The sequence below is a fragment of the Sebastes fasciatus genome, chromosome 17 (genome assembly GCF_043250625.1).
Source record: "Sebastes fasciatus isolate fSebFas1 chromosome 17, fSebFas1.pri, whole genome shotgun sequence".
Lineage (NCBI taxonomy): Eukaryota > Metazoa > Chordata > Actinopteri > Perciformes > Sebastidae > Sebastes > Sebastes fasciatus.
Window position 1 is genome coordinate 1,667,692 of NC_133811.1, and position 26,448 is coordinate 1,694,139.

The window sequence follows — 26,448 nt, forward strand, 5'->3', positions numbered from 1 at the left end:
TTCACAGGGTATTTTAAGACTAATAAGTGGTGAATAAACCTGGATTTATGTATTCTTGTTATTCATAACAGGCGAGAAAACGGATTAAATTGTGAGCATTGTGACCATCAGAGAAGTCTTTTGAAACTGTGAGCCGGCAGACAGAACGTCTGAACTCAGTGTCAAGCCGTGACTAAAAATGAATATGGTGCTTTTTTACTTTCCTGTCTAGTTTTACTAAAGTGTTTTTATTATGTACAGCAAACACATAAATGCAGCAAAGATGAAATGAGAAAAAGAGTAACACACAGTGTCCATGAAGGTAGAAAATATATTACAAGGGGGATGTTTTAGTTTGTGTGTTACGAAATACAAAAAAAGAAAGCAAGAGGGTAATGACAGATAAGGAGCGGAATATAATAAACAAATAATACAAAATGTACAGTATATCATGCTTATAGTTGTATGGCATGCCTACAGTGGAGGTGTATTTGTACAAGCAGGGTAAAACAGGGAATAAATGGAGCTCAGATCCTGTTAAATGAGTGGACTTTGTTTGCATTAATGCCGCTAGTCTCTCCATTGAGACGTAGCTAGATAACAGGTGTAACCACTGCAACACTGAGAGATTGCTGAAGCACTTCCTCTGCTGATGGCGGCCTTTGTGAGCACAGTGACCCTGAAACATTGAAAACCGCACTACCAGCCAGACAGCCACGCAGCCCGTCTGAGTCACTCTGAAAGAGCAATAACCCAGCCAGACGCAGAGACGCAGCCTGAGACTGAGCGCAATGAACAAGCACAGACTGTACAACTCTCGCCAGACACGAACACACACTGATGCAGCTAGTAGAGAAGTTATTTGTTGTTGTTTGTTTCTTTCAAATTTTGCTGTCAGAGGTGGATTTCAGTGCACCTGTTCTGAGCGCGGCGTCCTTGAGAGTTTTAAAGCCTGCGCTTCAAACGACACAGACAAACTGTGTCTAATATAATCTACAGTTACTATCTGTTGTCTTGTGAGTCATAAGTAGCAGAAAGGAAACACAATGTATAAAATGAGTTTACATAATTTAAATGTAGCACCAAAACTTTTTAAAGGACGGAAGGTTAGTTGTTGTTGGTTTGTTTCTCCAATCTCCATACTTAAAGTATACGGAATAATGAGACAGACAAGTCTGAAGAAGAGCTTGGGCTCCAAACGTCACTTACGAAGATGTGCCAATAAAGTGTTCTCGGTTGTGAAATAGAAAATGTTTCCATATACTCAGAACATTCCCCTGGCTGCTCTCAGTGTCATCTAGAACATCTTTCCCAATTCATTTTCTATGGAGCAGTTCCACACTGCATAACCCTATGAAATCACAAGTTTGAGTTCTAGCACTCTAGATTTGGGATTTGGGAGAGTTGTTCATGTTTAATAAAACTTTTTGGACTGTCTTAGACCATAAGAATAACATGTATGAATTTTGAAAATGGCCATACTTTCCCTTTAATACTTAACACGACAGCCCCAAAAAGATCATAGTAGTAGTTAAAGTAGGGATCAGATAAGGAATAGATTGCTTGCTAATGATAATATACACAAGATAACAATTCCTACATATTATGTTAATGAACCGATTTCTATGCTCAAAATAAATGGACAGAGTGACATCCCACTTCAAGAAGTCCGTGAGTTTATATGTGAATAATAGACAGATTGAAATTACTGCACTTGCATGTAAACAAGACCTAAACTGGATCAACGGTTTCCTGTGTCTGACTGGTGGACTGGCCTCATTTCACATGTGGTCAATGTGCCACAGCGCTACTCTACAGCTGAATATAAATTCATTCTTTTGTTTCTTGTGCTTCTTCCTCTTCTTTTCTTGATTCCATTTGCCATCCGTAGCCGTTGCTGGACTTTGACAACCGACACAAAATGCACTGCTGAGCACTACACTGTTGTATTTTGCTATGTTCATTAAAAATGTTACTTTTATGTGCCAAAAAAAGCAGAAAACATCTCACAATTCAAAACAGCAAGCATCATGATAATACCAAGCCCCCAGGAAGTACGCCGGTCGTCGATCCCAACTTTCGTAGTGGCCAAACGGCGGTACTGCAACTTCTGTGTCAGTCACGTGATGCATTGGGCTCAAAAATACTTTTTGCCATTGTCTTACTTAGGGAAAGAGACGTCTGTAACTCAGCGGATACTTTTTTTTGAGGTGAATCAACTCCCCAGTACGAATACTCTTGATAGCGCTTATTATTTCCCTTCCTCTGTTCATGTGATTGAGACCCAGACCGAGGCTGGAGCGCAAGCCGTGATGTTAGGACCCCGTGACTGAGTCATGTGACCGAGCGGAAGCTACTCCACCAAGATCCAGGTACTTTTCCAGACGGAAGTGGAGCCATTTAGGCTTCATGCTCCAATGAGCAATTCTCATAGGAATGACCGGGGCCGTGCCTCCAACGCTGTATCCTGTTCTTTTAATACATCCATGGATAATACCAGGGAGGTGGATAAAGTTATCATCTTTGTACTTACGGGTCGTCTGTGTCGCTCTCGGTCTCGCTGTCAGCCCCGCCCCTGTCTGTAGGAGGATTGTCATTGGTCGGGGTAGGGCATGACGTCGATCCCCTCTCTGGGTCTGGAGGGCCGGGCCGCCCATCGCTCACCAGGGCCACACCACAACGAGGCTCTGGAAAATAAAAGACATTTATATGCTGGTTAGTGAAATGCTTCATGAAGGTAAGAAGTAACAGTGCCATATGTGTGAACGCAGGGCGACCCTACATGCAGCTTGTTGATGGGCAGCTTTATTCCGGCTGTGGGAGGTGTTGAAGCTCTGACTACATCTATGCTATAAACTGTTGTAGGAGTAAGAAGAATACTGGGAAATGTTTCCTTCAAGAGCTGAGTGACTACAGAAGTATTTTGTCATTAAAGGTGCAATGTGTAAGATCTGGCCAAACTTTTAGTTCAAAACATTCAAAACTAACATTATCAAATGCATGTGAAGAGGTTACAGTGTTGACGGGGGGCTGCTTCACCAGGAGGAGAGCAGGCATGGCTCGGGGAGACGAACCTCCGGTCGGTGGCTGTGGCAACTCAAATTCGGCTATTGCAAACTGCAGCGCCGGGAATCTGATCCCGGACCCCCTGACTCCCCGCCAGATAAGCAAACTTAAACTTAACTAAAAAACTTAAACTTTATTATATACATACAGGTAGATACATGACATTTGACCTCTGCATTTAACCCATCCTAAGGAGCAGTGGGCTGCTGTAAAGCACCCAGGGAGCAACTTGGGGTTCAGTGTCTCGCTTAAGGACGCTTCGACATTCAGAGAGTAGGAGCTGGGGAATCGAACAATCAACCTTGCAGTTAAAGGACAACCACTCTACCCACTGAGCTACATCCACGCCAACCGTCTAGTAAGACCCAGCACTTCAGCAGCTCGCAGGACCCCAGAAAGACTAGAGGCACATCCATGTGCTTCTAATGGGGATCCTTAAATAAACAATAAAGAAACAATAAACCCCCGGTGCTGGGGTTTGTGCTGGCTGCATTCAAATAGCTGCGGTTGCTGACTGGGGGTCTGTATCCTGGGCTGTGCCCGTTCTCCTCCCGGTGGGGGTCTGTATCCTGGGCTGTGCTCGTTCTCCTCCCGGTGGGGGTCTGTATCCTGGGCTGTGCTCGTTCTCCTCCCGGTGGGGGTCTGTATCCTGGGCTGTGTCTGTTCTCCTCCCGGTGGGGGTCGGGGATGCAGATTGTTTACTCGTTTCTGTCGCTTTGGATTTAGTCCAGTGGACGGACTATCAAAACGTACACGGACAATACAGTCCCCAGGTAGTGGCACAGTGAACATAATACAGGCTGACGCCACACGTGCAGATTAGAAGATAGCAGTGGTATTTTGACCAGCTCTTAAGCAGTTTGGTTGAATTTTGGGTATTCTTGCCCTGCTGTTAGTTAGTAGTTTTTTTTTTTTTTTTTTTTTTTATAACTGATGACTGTAAATTTAGATTGTATGGCTGCAGTAGTAGAGATGAAATGCTGCCACCTATTTGTTTGGATCATGTGACCAGATCCTACACATTGCACCTTTAATAAATCCCCCAAAATAAAGTTGTTTGTATCTTTTATGCTCATACATCCTAAAATAGCAGCCTGTTGGTTTTATTTTGAGACTGATAATGTGACTCAGCCATGAAGTATTATTTAACAGTCTAGAGCTGAAATGATTCAATGATGAAGTCAATTGACAGAAAATGAATCACCAACCATTTTGATAATCAATTAACCCTTTAAAGTGGCAGTAGGCAGAATGATTTTGCATCATTGGGCAACGATTCCATAATAACCTTTCAGCATATTGTAATTCAAAAGTTCTTAGACAAAACTCGACTTGCTCAGAGACGGCAGACTCCATATCAGCTCTGACTGCTTGTTTTCCTCCGGTCTGGGAAATCTTGCAAATGCTATAATAAGGAGCACTGGAGGACAGCGGAGGACACAGAGGCACAGAATATTTTTTCAGGTTACCTGTCTCATGCACTACTGTCAGGATATAGTGACCGTTTTATAAAAATAACTTTTTAAAATCACATTTGCTCCATTTCTACCCACTGCTGGTTTAAGTCATTTTGCAACTGGCTGGTTCTGGTCTCTGAAATGTGACGGTTTGCTGCTTTTCTTTGTCCTATATTTGAGCAAATTGAATAACTTTGTGTTTTAGATTGATGATGTGACCTTGGGCTCTGAGATATTGTATCCACTATTGGCTGACATAAGATAGACTAAACGATAAATCAATATAGCAGCCCTAAAACATATGGAAAAGAAAGATAAAGAAAGATAACTTAAAGAGCTAAACTAAGGCCTAATGAAGCTCTGTGGAAGATTACTGATCATCCCCCCTAGTCAAAATTAGTCTCTGAAAAAATGTTAGCACTCCAGTCAATAAATAGTGTTATCAACAATATTATTGGAACTATATTGGTGTGAACACCAACTGTGCTGATTTGCAATTCAGTCGCAACTGTTTTGGGAAACACTGACTTGGCTGCTGGTACGTCCGACCAACATTTGTTCTTGAGTGTTTTGGCAGAAACACGGCCCTGCATACTATTTCTAGTTATGATTATTATATTGAGGGAAATACTTGTTTATAATGTGTAATTATTTGGGTACAAACAGTGGAATTCAGAAAAAAAGGAGTGTGGTCATTTGCTACCTTTGCTCTGATTGACAAGCTGTTGGCCATCAGCAGGCTGAGCAGCCGCTCCTGATTGGCTGGGCTCCAGGAAAGGGACGAGTGAATGCCAAGGGAACACTGGCACCGACCGAGGCTCCACGTTGGTCCAAACTGTGGGAACACGAAGGGAGAGAGAAGAGAGAGAGAGAGAAAGTGAAATGTCATCATGTTTATCCATCTCAGTATCATGGTCTGTAGACAGAAGGTAGCGCTCTGCCCTCTGGCACCATGTGAAATCCTACACAATCGCCAGCCAGCGATGAGCTAAAGCGCTACTAAAAACTTCACTTTCATAGAAACTGAAGACCATGAATGGAGTTGTGTATGTAGCCACCTACTCTGCCCCCCTCTCCAACACACGCACGCACACACACACACACACACACACACACACACACACACACACACACACACACACACACACACACACACACACACACAGAGACCATCCCTCAGGATAATGAGAATTGAGGGGTCATGTGGTGTGATGTGATGAGGGAACCTGTTATTTTATCCACAGAGATCCCAGACTACTCGCTGTCTAGACTGCTGCTGAGCTTCAGACTCTGAACTGAACTGTCTCTGCAGCGGGAAGCGTTTCAAGCCGAGACAGATTACAGAGTACGTTTACTCTGATGACGACGCACCTGGCGTCCAAACGTTAGTCCTCTAATGAAGTTTGCTGCCTTAAATCTGTGTGTTCCAGTATATTTTGGACCAAATCTCTAAAGACTCTCCCGTTACAAGTTGAATATACACACAAATCTCTATTACTACTGTTTAGAGATGGGTCGTATGGTTATAAGCAATATTACAATATTAATAAAGTATTTTCTAATACAGTTATATATCATAATATGCATGCAAAACCACATACAAAACACTGATGATAAGCTGAGAACAAAAGACAAAACTCTTCACGTACTCTACGCGTACTGTTAGCATGCTAATTTTAGCCTTCAGCTAAAAGCATTACTGGGTCTAAATATTATCCTCCTCAGTATACATCAGACTGGCAATAGGTCATCCAGAGTGGGCTGGCATGACCACGCCCCCTTGTGGGGGAAAACAATCCAGAGTCCCTCATAGACGATAACAGAGTATATAAAAGAAGTAGAAACACGTCTCCAAACCTCTACTTTAAACAAACTGATAATAGTAATAACGCTATGCTTAACAGTTGCTGTGTAGTTGGTTGCACCAACAATAAATACAAAGCTGCTGATCTCTGGTTTATTCCCCTGCCATGTCCTTAAAAAGATATAATAGAGGGTCTTTATGGCTCCAAGCTATAGACCAGACCAGCATGGCTTTATGGCTCCAAGCTATAGACCAGACCAGCATGGCTTTATGGCTCCAAGCTATAGACCAGACCAGCATGGCTTTATGGCTCCAAGCTATAGACCAGACCAGCATGGCGTCATCTTGCCGTCACAGGAGAGGAAATGATGAAAAGCTGTTGTGTAGCGGGTTAACCGAGGCGTTCACACTGAGATCTGAGGCTCATGATAATATTCAGTGTCAGTGTGCTAAATGGCTAAATGATGCTGGTGACAGTGACTAGCAGGGCTAGCTAACGTTAGCTTGAGTGGGAGGCTGCTGCAGTAATACAGTCATTCATTAACGTTATAGCAGCATCAGACTATTGTCTCCAACTAAATCTCAGCCTATAGAAAAAACAGTTGGCTTTAACAGGTTGGGTATTCACAGAAAACACTCAACCTAATGGGATTCAGTCAAATATGTGGAAATGTCTGGATAAGCAATATCCTCCACTGTGTATTAAGGTATTGTGAACGCTCAGGTTCAGGCAAGATCGCAAAATTATTATTTGACATGTGTATAAAACAAACGTTTGTATAACTAGAAGTGCACTCTGAGAGCGCAGACCTCCGCCAAGGCAGGTTTCATGTACGCGTCACCAGTTACCCTGCGCATGTCTTAAAGCCTGTGGTGTTAATGCAAAGACGTTATGAAAAAATATTCCCGAAGCCGGATCATGATCCGGATCGCCACCAAAATCTAATGGATCGTTAATTGTGCCACACCCCACCCCTCAAAAAAATATCATTCAAATCCATCACAGACTTTTGGAGTAATCCTCCAAACGGACAAACCAACAAACAAACCAAGGCCAGTGAAAACTTAACCTCCTTCGTAAGGAGGTAATAAGAGATGAATGCATATTAACTTGTCAAAATTACAATCCAAACGCACATCAAATTGCATTGAAGTTTTCAATCCCCCAAAAGGGGTCGCGGCCTTGACTTTTTGTGAAGTACCCGTATGAGCCGGTCTGCTGTATCCGCAGTATTCCCCAGTGAAATGGAATATTTGAGCAGTGTACAGTTACAAGAGGGATTTAAATCCAATCCTTTGCATTTGATTGGAAAGCCAAAAAGTGTGTGGGCTTAGAATGTAGTGCGATATGGAGCTACAGAGGACTGTGGCTCTACACACACACCTGACTTGTCGCTAAAAGTTGCAAATTAATGGATGGATGTCATGATATTATTGGTTGGCACTAGCTTATGCAAGCACACATCATATTTTGTTTTACAGGAATAAAAGATGACTGGATTTTAAAATAATAATAATAATAACAAATAGATTTTTTCTAATTTTCTTTGCATATATTGTTAAATGGGTGCACAATATGCCCGGGATGTGATCTAAAAGGGTTAAAAAAAAAGAAGGCATTTTTAATTTCATCCCGACTGTACTGAAGTAAACTGAAGGATTTAATGGTAGGAAAATACTCGTACTTCTGAAGCTACAGAAATCATTTAAAAACCTGGTGTTACCTAAAAAAACAAAAAAAAAACATTGTCACAAAGCAGAAAACAGGCTATTTTTCTTAGCTGTTGAAAAATTTACATTTTGAAGATACCAGCAGCCATGTGTAAAACACAACCACCGATAGCTTAATTTGTTAGTTTATAATGAATATTTCCTTCATTCCTGAGTATCATTATTTGGATAACAGATAACACAATATGTTCATGTCGTCACGATACACTACCACTGAAAGCTCCACTACTGCTACTAATACTACCACCACTATTACTGTATTTCTACCATTATTACTACTGCCAATACTAATTCTACAACCCCCACAGTACTACTACTTCAAGAAACACAACAAGTGCTTAAAACCGCAACTATTCATGTGTCACATGTCATCACTACTTTATGTTTGGATATTTCTACATTGGGAATCAGTGGAATAGCTTGTGGTTTTATCAGCAGCAATTCATTGCAAGTGTCTGTACATTTATCCTATATAATATATAAATTATATAATTATAAAATATTATATAATAAAGATTTCAGCCTCAGTTTCACCCTCCTCTCCTCCCCTGACTACGGTGGAAATAAACTGGCTATGAACTCTGCTGCAGCACGGCAATGTCCAGTTTCCGTTTCCATTAATAACTTTATAATAAAGTATTAAAATGGTCTATTTATAGCTAACCATTCGCCAGCTACGGCTCATCTAAAATGGAGATAAGGATACTGCTGAGCTAGACAATGAAGGAAATGTAAACATATCCTGGATGTACGGTTCACACTGTTCAACAAGTTCTCTTTTGAATGCAGATTCTGGTGTCACATGACTATAATCACTGAGCTCTGACCTTTGCACTCCTTACTGCCTACTGGCAATTTATGTAGCTGTTTGAATGGGGAACCTCAGCTGAGGAAGTGTGGCTTATTCAAATGTTTTACACACCAGAAGTTGCTTTCTTAAGGCGGGCAACACTTTCATCCTTATTTGACCAACCACAGGCAGCTTAATTATATACTGCTGCAACTCAAGGACACATCAGCAGTACAGCTCAAGTGATACTGAATTGTTAAGGCCGATAATAATATTGATAATTAGGAGTTTTTAAAAATTATATTGTATATTGGACAATATTTGTTTTTCATAAACACATAATATAGATAAAGTAGGGCTGCTAGTCGATTAAAATGTTTAATCGCAAATTAATCGCACATTTTTTGATCTGTTCAAAATGTACCTTAAAGGGATGAAAACAATGACAAATATTGTCCAGAAACCCTTTGACCTGACCATAACTTCATTTCATTCACACATCTTGAAGTCAGAGGTTAAGGGTTAGTTTCATATGATGCCAGTATCTTCACTCTAGCTTTAAAACTGAGCCGCTACAACCTCCGGCAACCCGTAGGATTTTTAGGAGGTTAATTCAAAATTGCAAGTTGCGTTAAAGAAATTTGTGGCATTAAAATAAATTTGCGTTGACGCGTTATCGTGTTAACTTTGAGAGCCCTATAATAAACAATCCCTTAGATTTGTTTAATCTTTTGTTTAAACTTTTATAAGAATTGTGACCAAGACACATACTAAGTGAAACATTTTGCAGTCATCATCAACTTGTAAGTGCTCTCTGAAGATACAGTTTCTAAATAACCTCAAACTTAGTTTGGCATTTCTGTACTAATATCTTGTGACTTATTGGCTGACATAAACACTGATACTGATATATCTGCAAAAAAAGCTAATAACAGCCAATTTATCGGTCTAGTTCTGATCAGCAGCGTGGACACCAGCCAACTTCAGGGACTGAACCCAGAGGCTTTGTTTAAAGGATTGTCTCCAATCTCATGAAACCTAAATGTTATTAGGAGGGTATGTCAGACTATCAGAAACAAAAACTGATGTAAAAGTTTCGTGAGGTCACGTTAGTGGAGGGTTTAAGCTAAATAAGAGTTAATAGCTAAGACAAGTCAGTACTTTCTGAATTGGATTTAAGACCAAATTAATAATGAAAATAAAGAAACTATGATGGCAGAAACAGATCGTTTCCAACTGAATTTTCGCAAGTGACAGTTCTGAGACTAATTTGAATGACAACAGGAAATGTTTATAGGGTCAAGACTGTATTAAACCTGCCAAGTGTTAATGTAACAGTGAAGCTACATGTCAGTCAGAATGTCACCTGGCAGAAGTGCAAAATCAACACTCTTCACTGCTTCCACCCACAGCTGTGGTTGCTGTTTGGTCTGCCTCACTTTCCAACTCTGCCTCAACCAAATATCACTGTGTAAGGGTTGAAATTAAAACAAAATCAACAAGAATAAATCTGTAGTTGGTGACATTTCAGTACTTTTTAAAAGAATATTTTTGTCATTGCAAAAAAATTCCATGAAAAGATCAAATCTAACAATGAACTGATCACAGACAAGTATTATCAGTTTTTGCCAAAGCCCAACATGTCTTATTCCTCAATTGCCGTAGAGCTCTGTTGTTGTCAAAAAACTATTAAAAACATTTCAGCAAGCAAGTGTTGGACTGGGTAACATTTAACATTCTAGCAATGAACAATGGCCACTGTAACTTAGTTTCAATTAATTTGACATACACCACACTACTGCTGTAATTACGCACAAGTACACCAAATGTGTATTAATCCACCGTTGAAAATAGTCCCAAACAAATGCATTATTTATTCTTGTTTTGAGTAACATTTGCTAAAAACTACAGTGCCCAGCCTTTAAAGGAAATTGCGGAGCGTTTTTTAAAAACAAAACTATATACACAACAACGTTTGTGTACTTCAGAATGAATGAACAAATGGGCTGAGTGTCCAAACTGGGGAAGTCGGAAAAAGAGACATACATTTGTTGAGATTTGTTGACAGTGAGAAAAATATAAAATGTATAGCCCATAAAAATACAATAGGAGTAGAACGGACATTCCCATTTAAATCAACGTAGCAGAATGGTCAGAGCAGTGACTATTTTCATGTGTACCATTTCCATTGCAACCATTGTAGCTGGCTAACTTCTGTATAAACTAAACTACTAAACTAACTAACTTGAGGTTTTGCAGTAACGACTCCAACGAGCAATGGAGTAGTAAGGCACAGAGCACGGCACAGAGCACAGCACAGAGCACAGCACAGAGCACAGCACAGAGCACAGCACAGAGCACAGCACAGAGCACAGAGAGACAGAGTAAATAAGTCAAATTTAAAGGGACTGTTTGTAACTTCTTACACGTATAAATCACCCGGGTCGGTGTCCCATGCGTGCTCGCATATGCGAGCGCTCGCGTGTGGCTATGCTGTTCAGACTCAGACTCCAAAACAAACTACCCGGAAACACCAAAACCTCTTGGTTGTATCTAGTGAAGCCTGTCTGTTAAACAGTGTTGGCCTCGTACGGAGGACGCGGGGGATACCGTAGCTTTGGTCTCCAGGGCCGGAGTCTCTGCTGTACTCTGCTCCTCTGCCTCCCTGCCTTCACTCAGCTCGCTCCACCTCACGTGCATGCTGCTCACTCCACACTGCAGAAGAGTTAGTTTAGCTCTGAGAATATCTAGTGAATGTACAGTGGACGTTTGTGCAGAAATAACTGCTGCAGCTCCTCCAGACCTACAGAGGTTTCCCGTGTCTTGTGAAGTGACGGGGCTCCGCAGAGAGAAACGTTATCGTCTCCGACCAAAACTCCGGTGTCTCCCCTGTTCCCTCCGGCCGCGGTCGGGAGGCTGAGGCAGGAAAAGCCAACACTAGGATCAGCATTGATTCATGGAGAGACCTTCGTCTGGTCAGCTAACATTACTGCCAAGCAGCTGAAATATAGAGTGATATTGTGCTTTTAGCTGACGTGTGTCTCCTCACTGTTTTGAGCGATGCTCCTTCATGTCTATGTAGAGCGAGCACAAGCGCGAGCAACAGGACGCTGACTTTCGTTGACTTAACGGCCACAGGTGTCGCTGTTAACAAGACATTTCTGATTATTACAAACAGTCCCTTTAACAACTTAATGCTTCATCCACACACTCTTGTCTCAGACATTGCTGTCACCAGATGAGTGACAACTTTGTTCAGCTCATTTTCTGTAACCAGTGTAGCATTAAAGCATGGTGGAATTATTAAGGTAGCTAATTAGCCAGCTGCTAGCTAGCTAGCTAACTGGCGGACAGCTGGCTATTTAGCTACACTGGTTACGGAAAATTAGCTGAACAGTGGGCTGGTGGCCAGCGGCAGCAAAGTTAGTGCGATAATAACGCAAATTTGTTTTAATGGCACTAATCTCTTTAATGCATAAACACAACTTACGATTTTTAGGTTGGAGCGGGCTCAGTTTTAAAGCTAGGGTGAAGATACTGGCATCATATGAAACTAGAAAAACCTGATGAATCCATTGATAATTACTACAATGTCATACTAGCTTGTTGTGAAGGAAGTTAAATAACGCTCCAAACCTATGCTAAATCTTGGTGAGGAAAAACTGCCATTTTCAAAGGGGTCCCTTGACCTCCGACCTCCAGATCAGTGAATGTAAATGGGTTCTATGGGTACTCACGAGTCTCCCCTTTACAGACATGCCCACTTTATGATAATCACATGCAGTTTGGGGCAAGTCATAGTCAAGTCAGCACACTGACACACTGACAGCTGTTGTTGCCTGTTGGGCTGCAGTTTGCCATGTTATGATTGGAGCATATTGTTTTATGCTAAATGCAGTACCTGTGAGGGTTTCTGGATCAATATCTGTCATTGTTTTGTGTTGTTCATTGATCTCCTATAATAAATATATACACACATTTACATAAAGCAGCATATTTGTCCACTCCCATGTTGATAAGAGTATCAAATACTTGACAAATCTGCCTTTAAGGTACATTTTGAACAGATAAAAAATGCGATTAATTGTAATTAACTATGGACAATCATGTGATTAATCGAAATTAAATATTTTAATCAATTGACAGCCCTTTATATAACATATCAAAATCTTATTGCTATGCCCATTTTTCTATATGCCTGCCAGTCATAACTAAAGATTTTAAATAGAAATGTAATTATTTTTGCATTAATAAAAGTAAGGACATATATTCAGAAGTTTTTTTTTATTTACATTTGCCATGGTATTGTCAATAAGTTTTGAAAGACATCTTGCAAAAAGGAGGCCTTGGCATGGAAAGGTTTGGGAGCCCCTGCTTTAAGGTGCAAAACAAATCTGACATGAGATTCTTCACTTTTAAAGGACCTGCTGACACCCTGAAGGGGCGAGGCATGAATATTCCAGGGAAACACTGAGTGGTGGTGACTTTTGAAATATCAGAAAGAAACACTGCGCAGATAACCATCTGTCTCTATTGGTTTACTTGAAGCGCTGGCAGTGATGACTAGCGAGAGACAGCAGCGAGAAAGAAACACACCTGATGGGGTGAACAGCTGTCTTCATGCTTTAAGGTTGGAAATATGCTCAACTCAACTGGCGATATCAACCTGTCCTATGACTACACATTACCGCCACTTGGAGAATTTCCCAAATAATTTCTCCTGTGGGTGCAAACGCAATAATACAGTTCCTGAGCTGTGTAACAAGATGGGACCTCAGCTACATCCGAGCACTTATCTCTTCTTCACTGAAGGCTGCAGATGTACTCACAGAGAGCAGTAATGAAACTTGTGATGCTAATGCAGCTGCACTTGAGCTGGGCTATATTTAGGAGGGTTCTCAGCCGTGGGGGCTCCGCTGCCTTCTGCCTGTGTTTGTTTCTGGGCTCACTGTGGCTCTAGGTGTTTTTAAAAATGTATGGCGGAGGAAACGTAACGCTATAGAGGCAGGTGGCTGTTAGCAGCAGTGCGAGGGATGTGAGAGGGAGAGAGGAATAAAAGCGTGCTCTGGTAATCAGCTCAGGCCTCAACGCTTTACTGCGTTAATTCTACTGGTGGAAACCGTGTATCCATGACAACACGCCGGCAATATGATTACTCCTTTTTCTGCTGAGAGTGATGAAACACATTCACATCGCGCTGGACCTGCCCTTGATGCCCTGTCTGAGGTTGTTGATTGTCTGGAACAGCGAGATGAATGTGTGTGTGTGGTGGAGGAGGAGGTGTGAATGTCCTCATTGCTCTCTGCACTCCTGCTCTCAGTCTTGCATGTCTAGACATGTCAATATTCTCGCCCTTTTAAAGTTTCAGTGAAACACCCCTTCACTCTCTGTCTCATACACACACATAGATATGAAAAAGGTGACACCCCCTGCACACACACACTCAATAACTCTGACACTACACACACCGAGTCACAAATGACACACAATGAGCAGCAGGTCTGGGTGTCTGCCTGATACTGTATATCAAACCTTTTCTGATCCTCACGTGGATCAGAAAAGGAAAAAGGAAAACGGTTTCACGCTGAAGTTACCTTTACTGCCAAGTCAATAGATTATAATTTAATCAGAAAAGGGTTATGAAATACTAAATACTAGTATTAAAATTTAGAAATTAAAGATCGTCATGCTATAAATCTACTACTTTTGACATTTGGATTCATGTTTTTAAACAAATCTTCTGGAGCTGCAACCATGCCATGTTTCCTGAATGTACATATTAACTGAACAAGCCACTGTATGTATTTATCATCTGCATGACTCATAATACAACCTCTTGTTTTATCAAATGTCAGCATGAACTGTGAAACTGAAAAACTTGGAAAGTGTTGTGCTAAAACGTCACAAAATGAGAAATCATGCATTTCAATTGGAAACCATCTTCCTTGTTCCTATATTAGTAACATTTCTGAGTTTTGGGCTGTGATATCGCAAGGTTGGCATGGAAACAAGCACACAGTATATGATTAACCCAAACACCTCTATTTCTCAGCGGCCAATTTTCTTATATCCAACAGAGTGCACACAAAACTGACAAAAATATTTTCACAACAGATTTTTTGCCCAAATACAAAGATAGCACACAAAACTGCTGATATGGGTAACTTCACCTCTTTTCATCCTCCCTCAGACAACACTGCTCCTTCTGACAATTACACCTTGTATTTGTTAGCTGATGGTCTGATTTAAGAAGAAAGAGGAAAATAAATATACTCTATCCCTAGAACACCAAAATATATACAGGGCTGAAGCTTGGGTCAAAAATGAATGTTCATAAAATACCAACAACTTATAATCTATTTACCTGTGGCTTTTTTGTTGTTAATATAATAGGCATGAATGCAATTAATGTCCCTGTGTCCACTGTGGCTAATTTTAAGGGAGCCATTGATAAAGCTAATGCTAACAAAGTGTTATTTGCAAAAAAAGAGCATTTCTTAGAAAACAACAGCAGCCCAAAGCAGCACAACATTTCACTCTTGCTTTGTTTAATTTGCCCATCATGGTATATTATAATCTAAAATAAAACAAATCTTCGTGAAAATTAAGTATTTGCCACATACATGCCTAATAAATATAATAACTAGGGCTGTCAATCAATTAAAATATTTAATCGCATGATTTTCCATAGTAATTCGCGATTAATCACATTTTTATCTGTTCAAAATTAACCTTAAAGGGAGATGTGTCAAGTATTTAATACTCTTATCAACATGGTAGTGGACAAATATGCTGCTTTATGCAAATGTATGTATATATTTCTTATAGGAAATCAATTAAGAACACAAAAAAATGACAGATATTGATCCAGAAACCCTCACAGGTACTGCATTTAGCATAAAACAATATGCTCCAATCATAACATGGCAAACTGCAGCCCAACAGGCAACAACAGCTGTCAGTGTGTCAGTGTGCTGACTTGACTATGACTTGCCCCAAACTGCATGTGATTATCATAAAGTGGGCATGTCTGTAAAGGGGAGACTCGTGGGTACCCATAGAACCCATTTACATTCACATATCTGGAGGTCAGAGGTCAAGGGACACCTTTGAACGTGGCAGTTTTTCCTCGCAAATAATTAGCGTAAGTTTGGAGTGTTAGTTAGCTACAACCTAAAAATTGTGCAAATCAAGTTGAGTTAATGCGTTAAAGCGTTAAAACAAATTTGCGTTTATTGCGTTAACTTTGACAGCCCGAATAATAACTCAATAAAAAGACTACTAAAAAAGGTCAACATGCCCTAAAATGGACAATCAAGGGGGCAAAAAAACCATCCTTTGAATATGGCTTCATTCCTACACTGCAAGCAAACAATAGTTAAGTGTAAATGAGTCATAGCCATAGCACTCTGATGACACTCCTGTAACTCTAGAGAGATAATGAAAGCGAGAATATCTGGGCTAGAGTCCATAAGCTTCAGCCGGCACATCCCTTCCTACTTTACAGAATGGCGGAAGTGTGGCTCGGCAGACTTTGTATCTCACTGGAACAAAGGTCAAAGCCACGGTGCCATGATGATTTCTCATTCCCTCTCTCCGTCCGTACTCACCAGTCCCTGGTCGTCCCATGATGATTTGCTTGCGTGGAGCAGGGTGAGGCGACTCGGCTGGCAGTATGAGCGGCAGCAGGGCAGTCGGCGTGGGGTGACAGGCTACCGGCTGTGGCAGCCCCCCTCCAGACGCATCCTGGTGTCCCTCAGGTTTCCTCTCCCTCTCCCTGCCTCCAGAACCAGAGGAGGACAGGATGGAGCTCGATGAAGTGGGCATCGTGGAAGGGCTGGACAGGGCTGTGTGGCCCCCTGTGGCTGGAGTCAGCGACTGGGAGGAGACATCAAAAAAGTATTTTTAGTATTTGCAGAGAACTGACAGCAATAATATAGTAGTTGTATATTCTATCTCAAAATAAGATTTAATTGATCTATCCTTTGAGAATTAAATACTTAAAAGATAACAGCTATTCAATCTACTCCTGCAGCATAATCCACTTCTCCGCTGTTAATCCATTTGTTCAGTATGTTCCATACACTCATAGAGTATTCACAACACGGCTAATAACTGCAGGAGTGGTTTCAGATGACTCTGGGTCTCCATTGGACTCCGCTGTGAAACCAAGCTACAAACTTGGCCACCTTAAAGGTCTATCACAGTTAGTGTTTGATACTAAAAATATAGATTTTCAGTGGAGTATTATTTTAATTCCCTTTCAAAGTGGAGTTTCTCAGTCATTGACAAAATTATAAAGTGTATACATCGGCCAGGTTACAATATGAAAACAACATTCTGAATCAGTGTAGAAGGACACTTTTCAAGATTGCAAGATCACCCTTTGACCAACAGAAAATTACTCAACAAAAAAGCGTTTTAGGAATAAAGACTTACATTCTCATCACTCAAAATATGTAATTCTATTGAATGGATCTTCATTTTTTTGGGGCCCAAGGCACATGAAAGCAACCCACTTAAAGCGGTAGTAGACAGAATGTTTTTGGCATAATTTGGCGAAAATTCCATAATAATCTTTCAGCATATTGTAATTGAAGAGACTTAGACTTCTGCACCTTCTCATGGCTCTGTTTTCAGGCTTTAGAAAATCTAGCCGTGACGGGAGACTTTGGCCAGTCACAGGTCATTTCAGAGAGAGAGCGTTTCTATTGGCTGTTCATTCAGGAGACAGCTGTCAATCACTCGCGAACTCCAATCAAATGGTCAAACTAGGCAGCGCTGATCAAATACGAATAAATATTCTGTTACTGTAATGCCTATTTCTCTCCTCAAATGTTTTCAGAAACATCATTTAGTGTACAGTTTAGCTGTAAAATGAGAACGTTTGCTTCGGCTGGTGGGCGGTGCTTGGTATTTCCTCAACTGATCTCAACATGGCTGCCGGGTCACAGACTTTCTCATTTTTCAGTTTTTGAGTGATTGACAGCTGCTCAGAGATGGCAAGGCTCCAGCTCGGCTCTGATTGGTTGTTTTCCTCCGGTCTGTGAAATCTTGCAGATGCCGTTAGGAGCACCGGAGGACACAGAGGCACATGATTTTTTTCAGATTACCTGTCTCATGCACTGCTGTCAGGATATAGTGACCGTTTCATAAAAATAACTATTTTTAATCAGATTTGCTCCATTTCTACCCACTGCTACTTTAATACAAACTGCACTAGGATTGGGTGATGTGACAATATATCATGATCAAACAAAGATACTATTTTGCTCTACCATTGCTATATGATTTAATATTGCTATTGCATTGTAAATATGACATATATTGTGATAAGACTTTATCCACATGGCTCATCCTTATACTGTACTTCATCATATTCCACAAAAACAACACATAGTGACTTTCTTACCGAGCTGGAGGTGACCAGGACAAGTGTGGATGTGGGGTTACGCAGGAGAACTGCACCGTTGGTGGTGGCCCCGTTGATGGGGACGGGGACCTGCAGGCCTGGGAGAGTTGTGTGTTGAGGCTGGCTGTGCTCTCTGGACCTGCTCCTCTCTCTCCTCCCTAGCGGGCCATCAGAGAACTTGGCCAGGGGGACATCTGGGTTGCGGACAATGACTGGGGAATCACGGAGGGGCACAATGCGTCGCGGGGAGGGTTCCTGAGGCAGCGGGGAGGGAGGAGTGGGAGAGACCAGCATGGGTGGAGGCGTAGAGGCAGCGGAGGATGGTGGCCTGCTGGTGGCGCTACGAGGCCGGGGGAAGGAAAGTGAGGAGGGGGTTGTGGGCTGACTCTGGGGGGAGAGGACTCTGAAGGCGGCAGGACTGTGGCCCAGGGTTGGGTCTCCCACCATCCCTACCCCCATTCCCAAAAGCAGATGCTGCTCAGGTTTGGTCTGGTAGTCCTGGATTGCAGGCAGCGGAGGAGGCGGGTGGGTATCAAGCTTCCTCTTGCTGGGGCTCATTGGCACTGTGAAAGTGAGATTGGTCTGAAAAGTGGGCACAATTCCCGACAGGTGGCGCTCTCGCTCAACACCTGGTGTACCCATCTTAGTGCCGCTAAGCTGGCGATGGCGGCGTGGAGTAAGTGAGGCTGGAGCAGTGATGGGGCTGAAATTGGCAGGGCGAAAGCCGAAGAGCGGAGAGGGTGAGGGTGATGGAGTAGGGGAGAAGGGTGACTGGTTGGAGATAGGGGAGTAGGAGGGCGTGCCTGAGCGGGAGCCCCCCAAGGAGACCAGCATGGTTGCTGCCTCACACTCATCAAAGTCAAAACGAGAGAGGTCCTGAGGGAGCAGAGAGGGAAGGACCAAGCGGGGGCGGGAGTCTCCACGGCTGCTGGCCTCGCTGCTTTCACGTGACGTCTCATCCCAGTCGAACTCTGAGCTAGCTCTCCCACCGCTCATTCGGAGGTCAGACGGTGTCAGGGTCCCTGTGCTGCTGGCTCCACCTCGTTCCCGGCTGCCTCCACTGGCTTCCATCTCCTTGGTCCTCATTGAGAGGTGTCTGGAGCAGTATCCTCGGCGCTGGGACTCTTTTGAGCAGCCCTCCCTGGAGCACAGCCTCCTCCACTGCTTCCCATTGAACTTCTTACGGATGCCTGTTGGCGTGCACACCACATCTCCCTTCTTGTACTTCTGCTGGGCAGCTGTCAGTGGGGTGCGGGAACGTGAGGAGGAGGAGGAGGTTGAGCCTGATCCGGATCCACCGCCACCACCACCTCCTCCACTGGAAGAACCTCCTCCTGAGGCCTTCTCTACTCTGGAGGAGGATGTGGTGGAAGAGGAGATGGGAGGGAGAGGAGGGAGAGGAGGGAGCTGAGGGGCGGTAATGACAGCACCAACTGCTGCAGCTGCTGCGGTTGCTGGGTCAAGGCCTAATAGGACAGGTGAAGGAGGGGGGTGGGGGTTCAAGGCCAGATGGGTAGAGGGGATCCCGATGCCCCGCACAACAGACAGGTGTGGATTGAGGTAGCCAGGCGGGGGCTTAGAGATGATGTGGCGGTGTTGGGGAAGTGCCATTGGTTGGGCCCCTGGTATGATCGCCCCCATTGGGAGCATGTTAAAATGGGACACCTCCATGTCTTCTTCGGGGGTGAGTGGCATGTACGGGTGGTGTTGCTGCTGTTGTTGATGATGCTGCTGCTGCTTTGCACTGTTCTCCCTTTCTCTGTCTCTTTCCCTCTCTCTTTCCTGCATTCTCTGGAGTTCCCTCTCCCTCTCTAAGTCTTTCTCAATTTCCCACTCCCGGCCTGGAGCCAGGCTGAGGACTGACGCTGTGGTTACAGGGGAGGCAATGTTGTGGCCCGACGTGGAGGAAACCGGGACCATGCCTGTGTAGGGTATTCCTCTCCCCAACACTGACCCCACACCGGGTGTCATCCCCCGGCTCAAACGACACACCTCCTGCTCCACATCTATCTCCTCCCTGTCCTCCCGCTCCCTTTCCTTGTCTCTGACCCCTTCTTCTCCATCCCGTCCACCTCCAGACGGCAGATCAAGGTCCCAAGGTGGCACCAGAAGCCGGAGTGTTTGACGGGAGACCCAAACTGCCTGGGTACCACCAGCTGTCGCTCTGCCATCCTCTTCCTCGTCCATGGAGTCAGATCTTTCCTCAGACAGCAGGACACGATAGCGGTTGGCCACTGCAGGGTGTGTGTCCACCTGGGTCACCACACCTTCTCGGTACCACTGCCACCGGCCCTCGCTGCCCTCCTCATTGCCAAATGGTACGCAGACACGGGTGCCAATAGCTATTGGATGGACACCAGGCGGCGAGGCATCTAGGATAATGTCCACCACCCCTGGGGGGCTGTCATGTCGGTATGGATAACGGCAGAGCGTCTTCTCACCATTAAGTTGCACCTCCAGGCTTCCAAATTCACCGCTGACCTTACGGACCACTCCAGCCCGGAACACCAATTCTGAAATCCCCCCTTCATCCCTCCTTTCACCTCCTCCCTCCTCGTCACCTCTTCTCCTGAGCTGGCGGGCGAGGACACGCTGATTCTTCAGCCCTTTGGCAAGGGCATCAGACAGTGCATCAGGGAGACTGGGTGGTGCGTGTGTAGACATCGGTGTGTCACCGACTACCTCCAGGTCAGCGGAGTGCTCGCTGGCGGTGTCTGTTGAGGAGCAGCGGGGCAGGAGGCTGGGTGACACTCGCTCTGCATCTCTCACCGCTTCACCTCCTCCGGACCTTTCCCTGTCCCCTCCCAGCGACAGGGTAGGGGGTCCTGGGGAGCCGTCCTGAGGCCCCTCCCTGCCAGTGGTCCTGCTGTGGAAGTCGTCCATCAGGCTCCGGCTCTGACTGTTGCCATCAGGGTGCGAGACACAGATGTCACTTCCTGAACCTGTCGACCCGTGGTTGATAACCCCACCACTAAGAGAAAGAGGAGGGGGTGTGCTGGATGAATGGTTGCTATGGTTACCAGCAGCAGACAAGCAGTGTTCAGAGGTGTACTTCTTCTTGGGAACACGGGCCTTGAAGGTGGCCGTTTTCCGGCTGGAGGCGGGGTTTGGACTGTTGTTGGCGCTTGGTGTACTACTGTTACTACAACTGCTAGCACCGCTGTCACTGTGGCTGCTGCCGCTCACAGCTGACCTCCCTGATCTATCATCCGAGGATGTCAAAAATTTCCCAGAATCCATCACAAGTGACACTGTCGTTTCTGACAGCCCTTCTCTGTGAAGCCCCTCCCCTTCTGAAGTGTCCCGTGATCTGATTGGGTCTGTCTGGGAGGACTCTGAGTGTGAATTAGAAGAAAATGAAGAGGAGGGTGTTCGGTTTTGTGGGGATCTGCTTCTGTCTCTGCTCTCATCCGAGTCTCTCTTCTCCCCTCCTTCTGGGACATCTCCACGGCGCTTCCCCCCTTTGGCCCGGGTGGAGGGAGGAGAGCGCCGTCCCTGCTTTTTTATAGGCTTCATCTTTTCATCTAGCTTGTCTTTTCTCCAAAAAAGTCTTTCTATTTATTTATCCCAGAGATTCTCTTTGGCGTTCCTCTCCTGCTCTGCCTCGTTTTTTTTTCGTCTTCCCCCTCCTTTCTATTCTCTCTATTTTCTTCCTCTGCCGGGGCCTCTCTCTCTCATCCTGTCTTGTCTTCGTTGCGCGACTTCGGCACTTGCCCACCTTATTCCAGAGACTCTGAAAGAAAGGGAACAGGGAGTATGGGTTACTCATGTGGCAAACACATTCAGACATGCAAAAAGCGAATTCACCATGAAAGATAGCTACTAACTACATGGCTTTGAGAGGAAAAGTGACTGATTGAATCCAAATAAAACATCTATGAAAAGTGACATCAAAGTAATTAAAAATAAAAGCAAAGCAAAGCGGGACTGTTATGATCTCAGGTATCATAAAAAATAAGAGTAATAAACAGTCAAATATTAACATTAATTCTAAAAAATGTATTCCCTGCTAAATGATGCACCATCGTATTAGAGTAGTATTGAAAATGACTCATCAACAAATTCATTACACATTAATTCATTACATAACAGGTTCTACTCACATTACACAAGGCCTGCATCCATACCAGGTACATATTGAAAACAGGAGGCCATATTGTAGGGTAAACACAATGTAGGCTTACAACACAGTATGGAAATAGTGAGGAGCACTTTGCAATTTGCCCAGACAAGCCTTTCTGCGTGCACACACACTCTCTCACACACACTACTTCTTGGCCGGGGCAGTAGAGGCGGGGGAATTCCTTCTTCGCTCGCATACTGAAACCCTCCCTTTCTCTCTCTCCCTCTCTTTGTGGCGACCTTTATCTATGTATTTCAAAGCAGAGTCAATCCGCCCCTACAAACTCAATTTCCTGTGGAAGACCATTACCTAACTTCCCGTCACTTTATTCTTCCTTCTCTCTCTCTCTTTGCTACTATTACACTTTCATTCTTATCCCCAGCCTGCCTTCTCTCTCTGATATTGATTCCAACCTCTCGTCTCTCTCTTTTTTCTTACCTCTCCTTCCACGTATTAGTCTCTATCCTCATTTCACGCCGCAGTCATCCAGAAAAGCAGAGTTGTTTTCCGAATAATTGTTATTCCACACCAGAGTCATTCAGTATTGCTCTTAGCCATGCCAGAGTCATTCAGAATATCTCATTCACAGTTCTGTCCCCTGTTTAGAAAGTAAAACAGATTGATTTTGCTGACTTGTTGAACGGGAGACTGTTGTCATTTAACTGGTTTGTTTGCTGTGTGGCTGATACGCGCGGGACTTGCCTCAGGTCCTAGCTGCTGTGTGCTCTGCCTCATTTCTTCCAATACAAGAGTCTCTACAGAGCTAGAAAGATGTTAACAACAAGTGTATAAGAGGGAGAATCAAAACACACCCTTATATGCTCTGTCATCTTTCTGACACTCCAATATTCACTGTCAAAATGTTCTGGATTGACGTCTATCATCCACCACTAGGCATGTCTACTTGTCAGTGACAGTTTGACTGTCTGTTAACTTCCATGTCTGCCTGTCTGTCCCTGTTTCTACATCCATCCTCCCACTAGTCTCTTTCTCTCTGTCTCTTTTCCCTTCTGCTGCCTTCCTGTGTGTCTGTGAAGGCCCGCATTCATTCAGGTCCTTTTAATATCTGCCACATCATATCGGCTAGAGAGAAATCCATTTTCAGAGATAAGTGCCGCCTGTCTCAAGGCCACACACACAGCAAACATCTAGCCTATGTGATGATAGCTGAGAGTGCACACAGAGAGCTAGAGAGCTAATAGCCATCACTGTGCTCTATGTAAATCCCTATTTAGGACAGACAGCCGTAGAGCAGCCGCCATAAAATAATTTGGCAGCCGGCCTTACTTGGTCACGATAGAGGTATGCTACGTGTGTTTACTCAGTAGTGCACAGTGTACAACAGCTGGTGTCAGAGTCATGGGCCTAATGATAACAGCTCAAAGACAAACTGACGCAACTCACTCTCCCCTCTGTGAAATATGGAGCAAGGAAGTCCATATGGGAGCTATAGTAGGCCTATATGTTTCAGGTTCAGTGATCAAAGCCGAGCGCAATCTGCTCATCGGGTATACATAACACGCAGGTTAACATGTTCAGTCGTATTTTATTTGCAGAACAGTGTTTACCTTCTATTATAGGTTGACACGAATACATGGTAAACATAACTGTAGGCAACATCAAGCCAGTATAAGTCACGCAAGGTGACAAAAACATGAGCTGCTGCCTTTGTGGGTGCATAATTGAGTTTAGTTATGCGACCGTCCAGGTTTACATCCTGGTTGAATCACTTTTTCAACCACAACTGGGCTACAACAAACAGCTTAAGCAACTTGATTATGATTATGCTATAAACACTGCAAACAATGGCATATGACACACTATAATTCAATCAAATTTGACAGACCTTTCAGCCCTTTATGGTGTGTTTTAACCTGAGTTGCTAAATCATTTTGAATGGTTTATTTCTGACCCACACCGAACTGCATATTTAGAAGTTTTGTCATTTACAGAGCATCTCTTTAAAAGTGTATAACAGGATTACTACAGTGCTTTACTAATGGTATATTTCTGACCCACACCAAACTGCATATTTAGAAGTTTTGTCATTTACAGAGCACCTCTTTAAAAGTGTGTAACAGGATTACTACAGTGCTTTACTAACGCCAGGCCAGGGTGTATAAATATATTCCCATAATCATAATCCAGAGTAGATAACAGCTGTTCATTTGTCTACATAAGGTCCAAAGCCCAGTGATAGAAGTAGAGAGGTGATGTCGTCAGCTGTGGTTTAGCTGGATAGTACCGCGGAGGTGTCGAGCCCTCGTAGTACCGACATTACTACCAGTTTGTACTCTTACTCCACAACACAGCAGGCCGTGCGTGGCGTGCAGCGAGCAGGCCTCGACTACACACAAGGCCTCTAGGAAATCCTCAACTCACTGTCACCGGGAAACAACCGGTTTAACGGCCATATTAACCCGTAATAGCATGTAATACGGCCTGTATTACCCGGGCTGCGTTCACTTTGTCAATCTACTCCACAGTCACACAGACGCACACACACACAACACAACACAACGCAACTAAGTGTGCTGTTCGGCCGATCCCAAAGTGACAGTCGTGTGAGAACAGAGCTAAAGCTGCCCGGAGAACTTTCTATAGAGCCTCGTCGTCATTTGCGTTATTACAACCGAGATAGAAGAAGGACAAAGAGTCAGTATGTGTCCACTAACTAGTGGAAGGAGGAGAGGAAAAGAGAGGAGAAGGCCCTGGAGCCCCTCGACAACACAGTAATTCAAGCAGCCACGTTGATTGAGTAAAAGAGGAAGAAGAAGAGAAAGAGAGGCCTTAGAGAGAGGAGGAGGAATGACTAGTGACTTCTCGAGGTGTTGTTACAACGCAGGAGAAAAGCAGAGTTGTTGTAGGAAGTCCAGCGGCAGTTATGGCGTTGGATTTATTTCTAGTGGAAAAGTTTCAGCTCACTAGGTCTATTCGCACCGCTCCCTTTTTTTCGCACAAGACACCCACTCCGCCCTCTGCTCCTCTCCGTGGGACACCCACATATCAGACAACCAGCTCCTCAGCTCCCCTGCTAATACTGTTTATGGCCTCAGTAAACATGAAGAACGTTAGCAGCTCGGCAACAGCACAACAAGCCCAAGCAGCCCACTGCAGTGCTGCAGGAGACAGATCTGTTACTCACCACAGCTATTATAGTAGCCCGGTGGGGTTCTCCGCTGAGTCCGCCGGGTAAAGTAGGGCAGGCTTGCCGCTCGTCCGCAGCTGCCAGTTAGGGGCACTTCATGTTTCTCCGGCAGAGCAACTTAAAAGGAGGAAAAACTACTGCCCTGTACATTCTACACTAGAGTCGCAAAATGGTGAATGAAGCCCCAAAGCCTTGACAACCAGCCCGGGCGGCCAATCGCGGGGCACGAACGCGTACAGTAGCCAATGGGATCCCGCGGAAGGGGAGCAGGGGCGGGGCCGCGCGTCAAAGTAAATTTGATCGACGGCGCGCTGCGACCAATCACAGTGTGGGAAAACACAGAACAGCTGTTGGGAGAGCGAGGCTGCGGCGGCCAATCAGGCTCTTCTGTGGGCATGTCCGGGACCTCTACAGGCACGCAGGACGGGACGGATATCTCACTCTCTTTCTTTCTTCTTCTTCTTCTTCTATTCATCCCAGAAGACGGGCGGAGACAGAGCAGATGCTGTCTGTCCAAATGGAACGGGTTGGACTTGTTTCAGTAGACTAAAGACATGTCATTATCCCATTTCATATAGATCAATATGTCATGTCCCCAGCTGTCTGATATATCGTAATATATATATCATAACACAACTTTAGTAAGAGTAGTTGACTGTGTGTGCTTTGTATTGCTCTGTAGCCTCTGCATGGCAGCAGTGTCTTCACTGAGCTCCACTGAGCTCCACTTTGCTCCATGTGAGCCACAGGTTGAGTGTAGTTTCAGGGGAACCACAGAGAACACCAACTCCCAAATTCTCCTGCTTTCTTTCTCTTCATCCCTCTCCCTCTCTCCCTCCCTCCCAGCTAATCAGAGGGGCTCTAAACAGCACAGCATTATTTAGTCCCGCCTCCCCAGCCAATCAGGACAGCCGCTGGAGGCTATACGTCACCAGAGC

The 26,448-nt window shown here is 44.2% G+C and overlaps 1 protein-coding gene across 5 annotated transcripts in view; it reads right to left on the minus strand.

Moving 5' to 3' along the window:
* Window positions 1-25,697, minus strand: part of cica (capicua transcriptional repressor a) — a 60,846-nt gene extending 35,149 nt beyond the window's left edge. For 3 of the 5 annotated variants that reach the window (XM_074614212.1, XM_074614213.1, XM_074614210.1), the window contains exons 1-5: window positions 25,508-25,696; window positions 18,240-21,972; window positions 16,438-16,705; window positions 5,206-5,337; window positions 2,513-2,666 (exon numbers count right to left, since the gene is read on the minus strand). In XM_074614212.1, the coding sequence (XP_074470313.1) occupies window positions 2,513-2,666; window positions 5,206-5,337; window positions 16,438-16,705; window positions 18,240-21,755 (4,070 nt within the window). In that variant the 5' untranslated portion in view covers window positions 21,756-21,972; window positions 25,508-25,696. Of the gene's footprint in view, window positions 1-2,512; window positions 2,667-5,205; window positions 5,338-16,437; window positions 16,706-18,239; window positions 21,973-22,342; window positions 22,512-25,507 lie in introns of those variants that run through there. The other 2 variants (XR_012590728.1, XM_074614211.1) reach the window with 2 other exon arrangements.
* Between the last annotated feature and the right edge of the window lie 751 nt (window positions 25,698-26,448).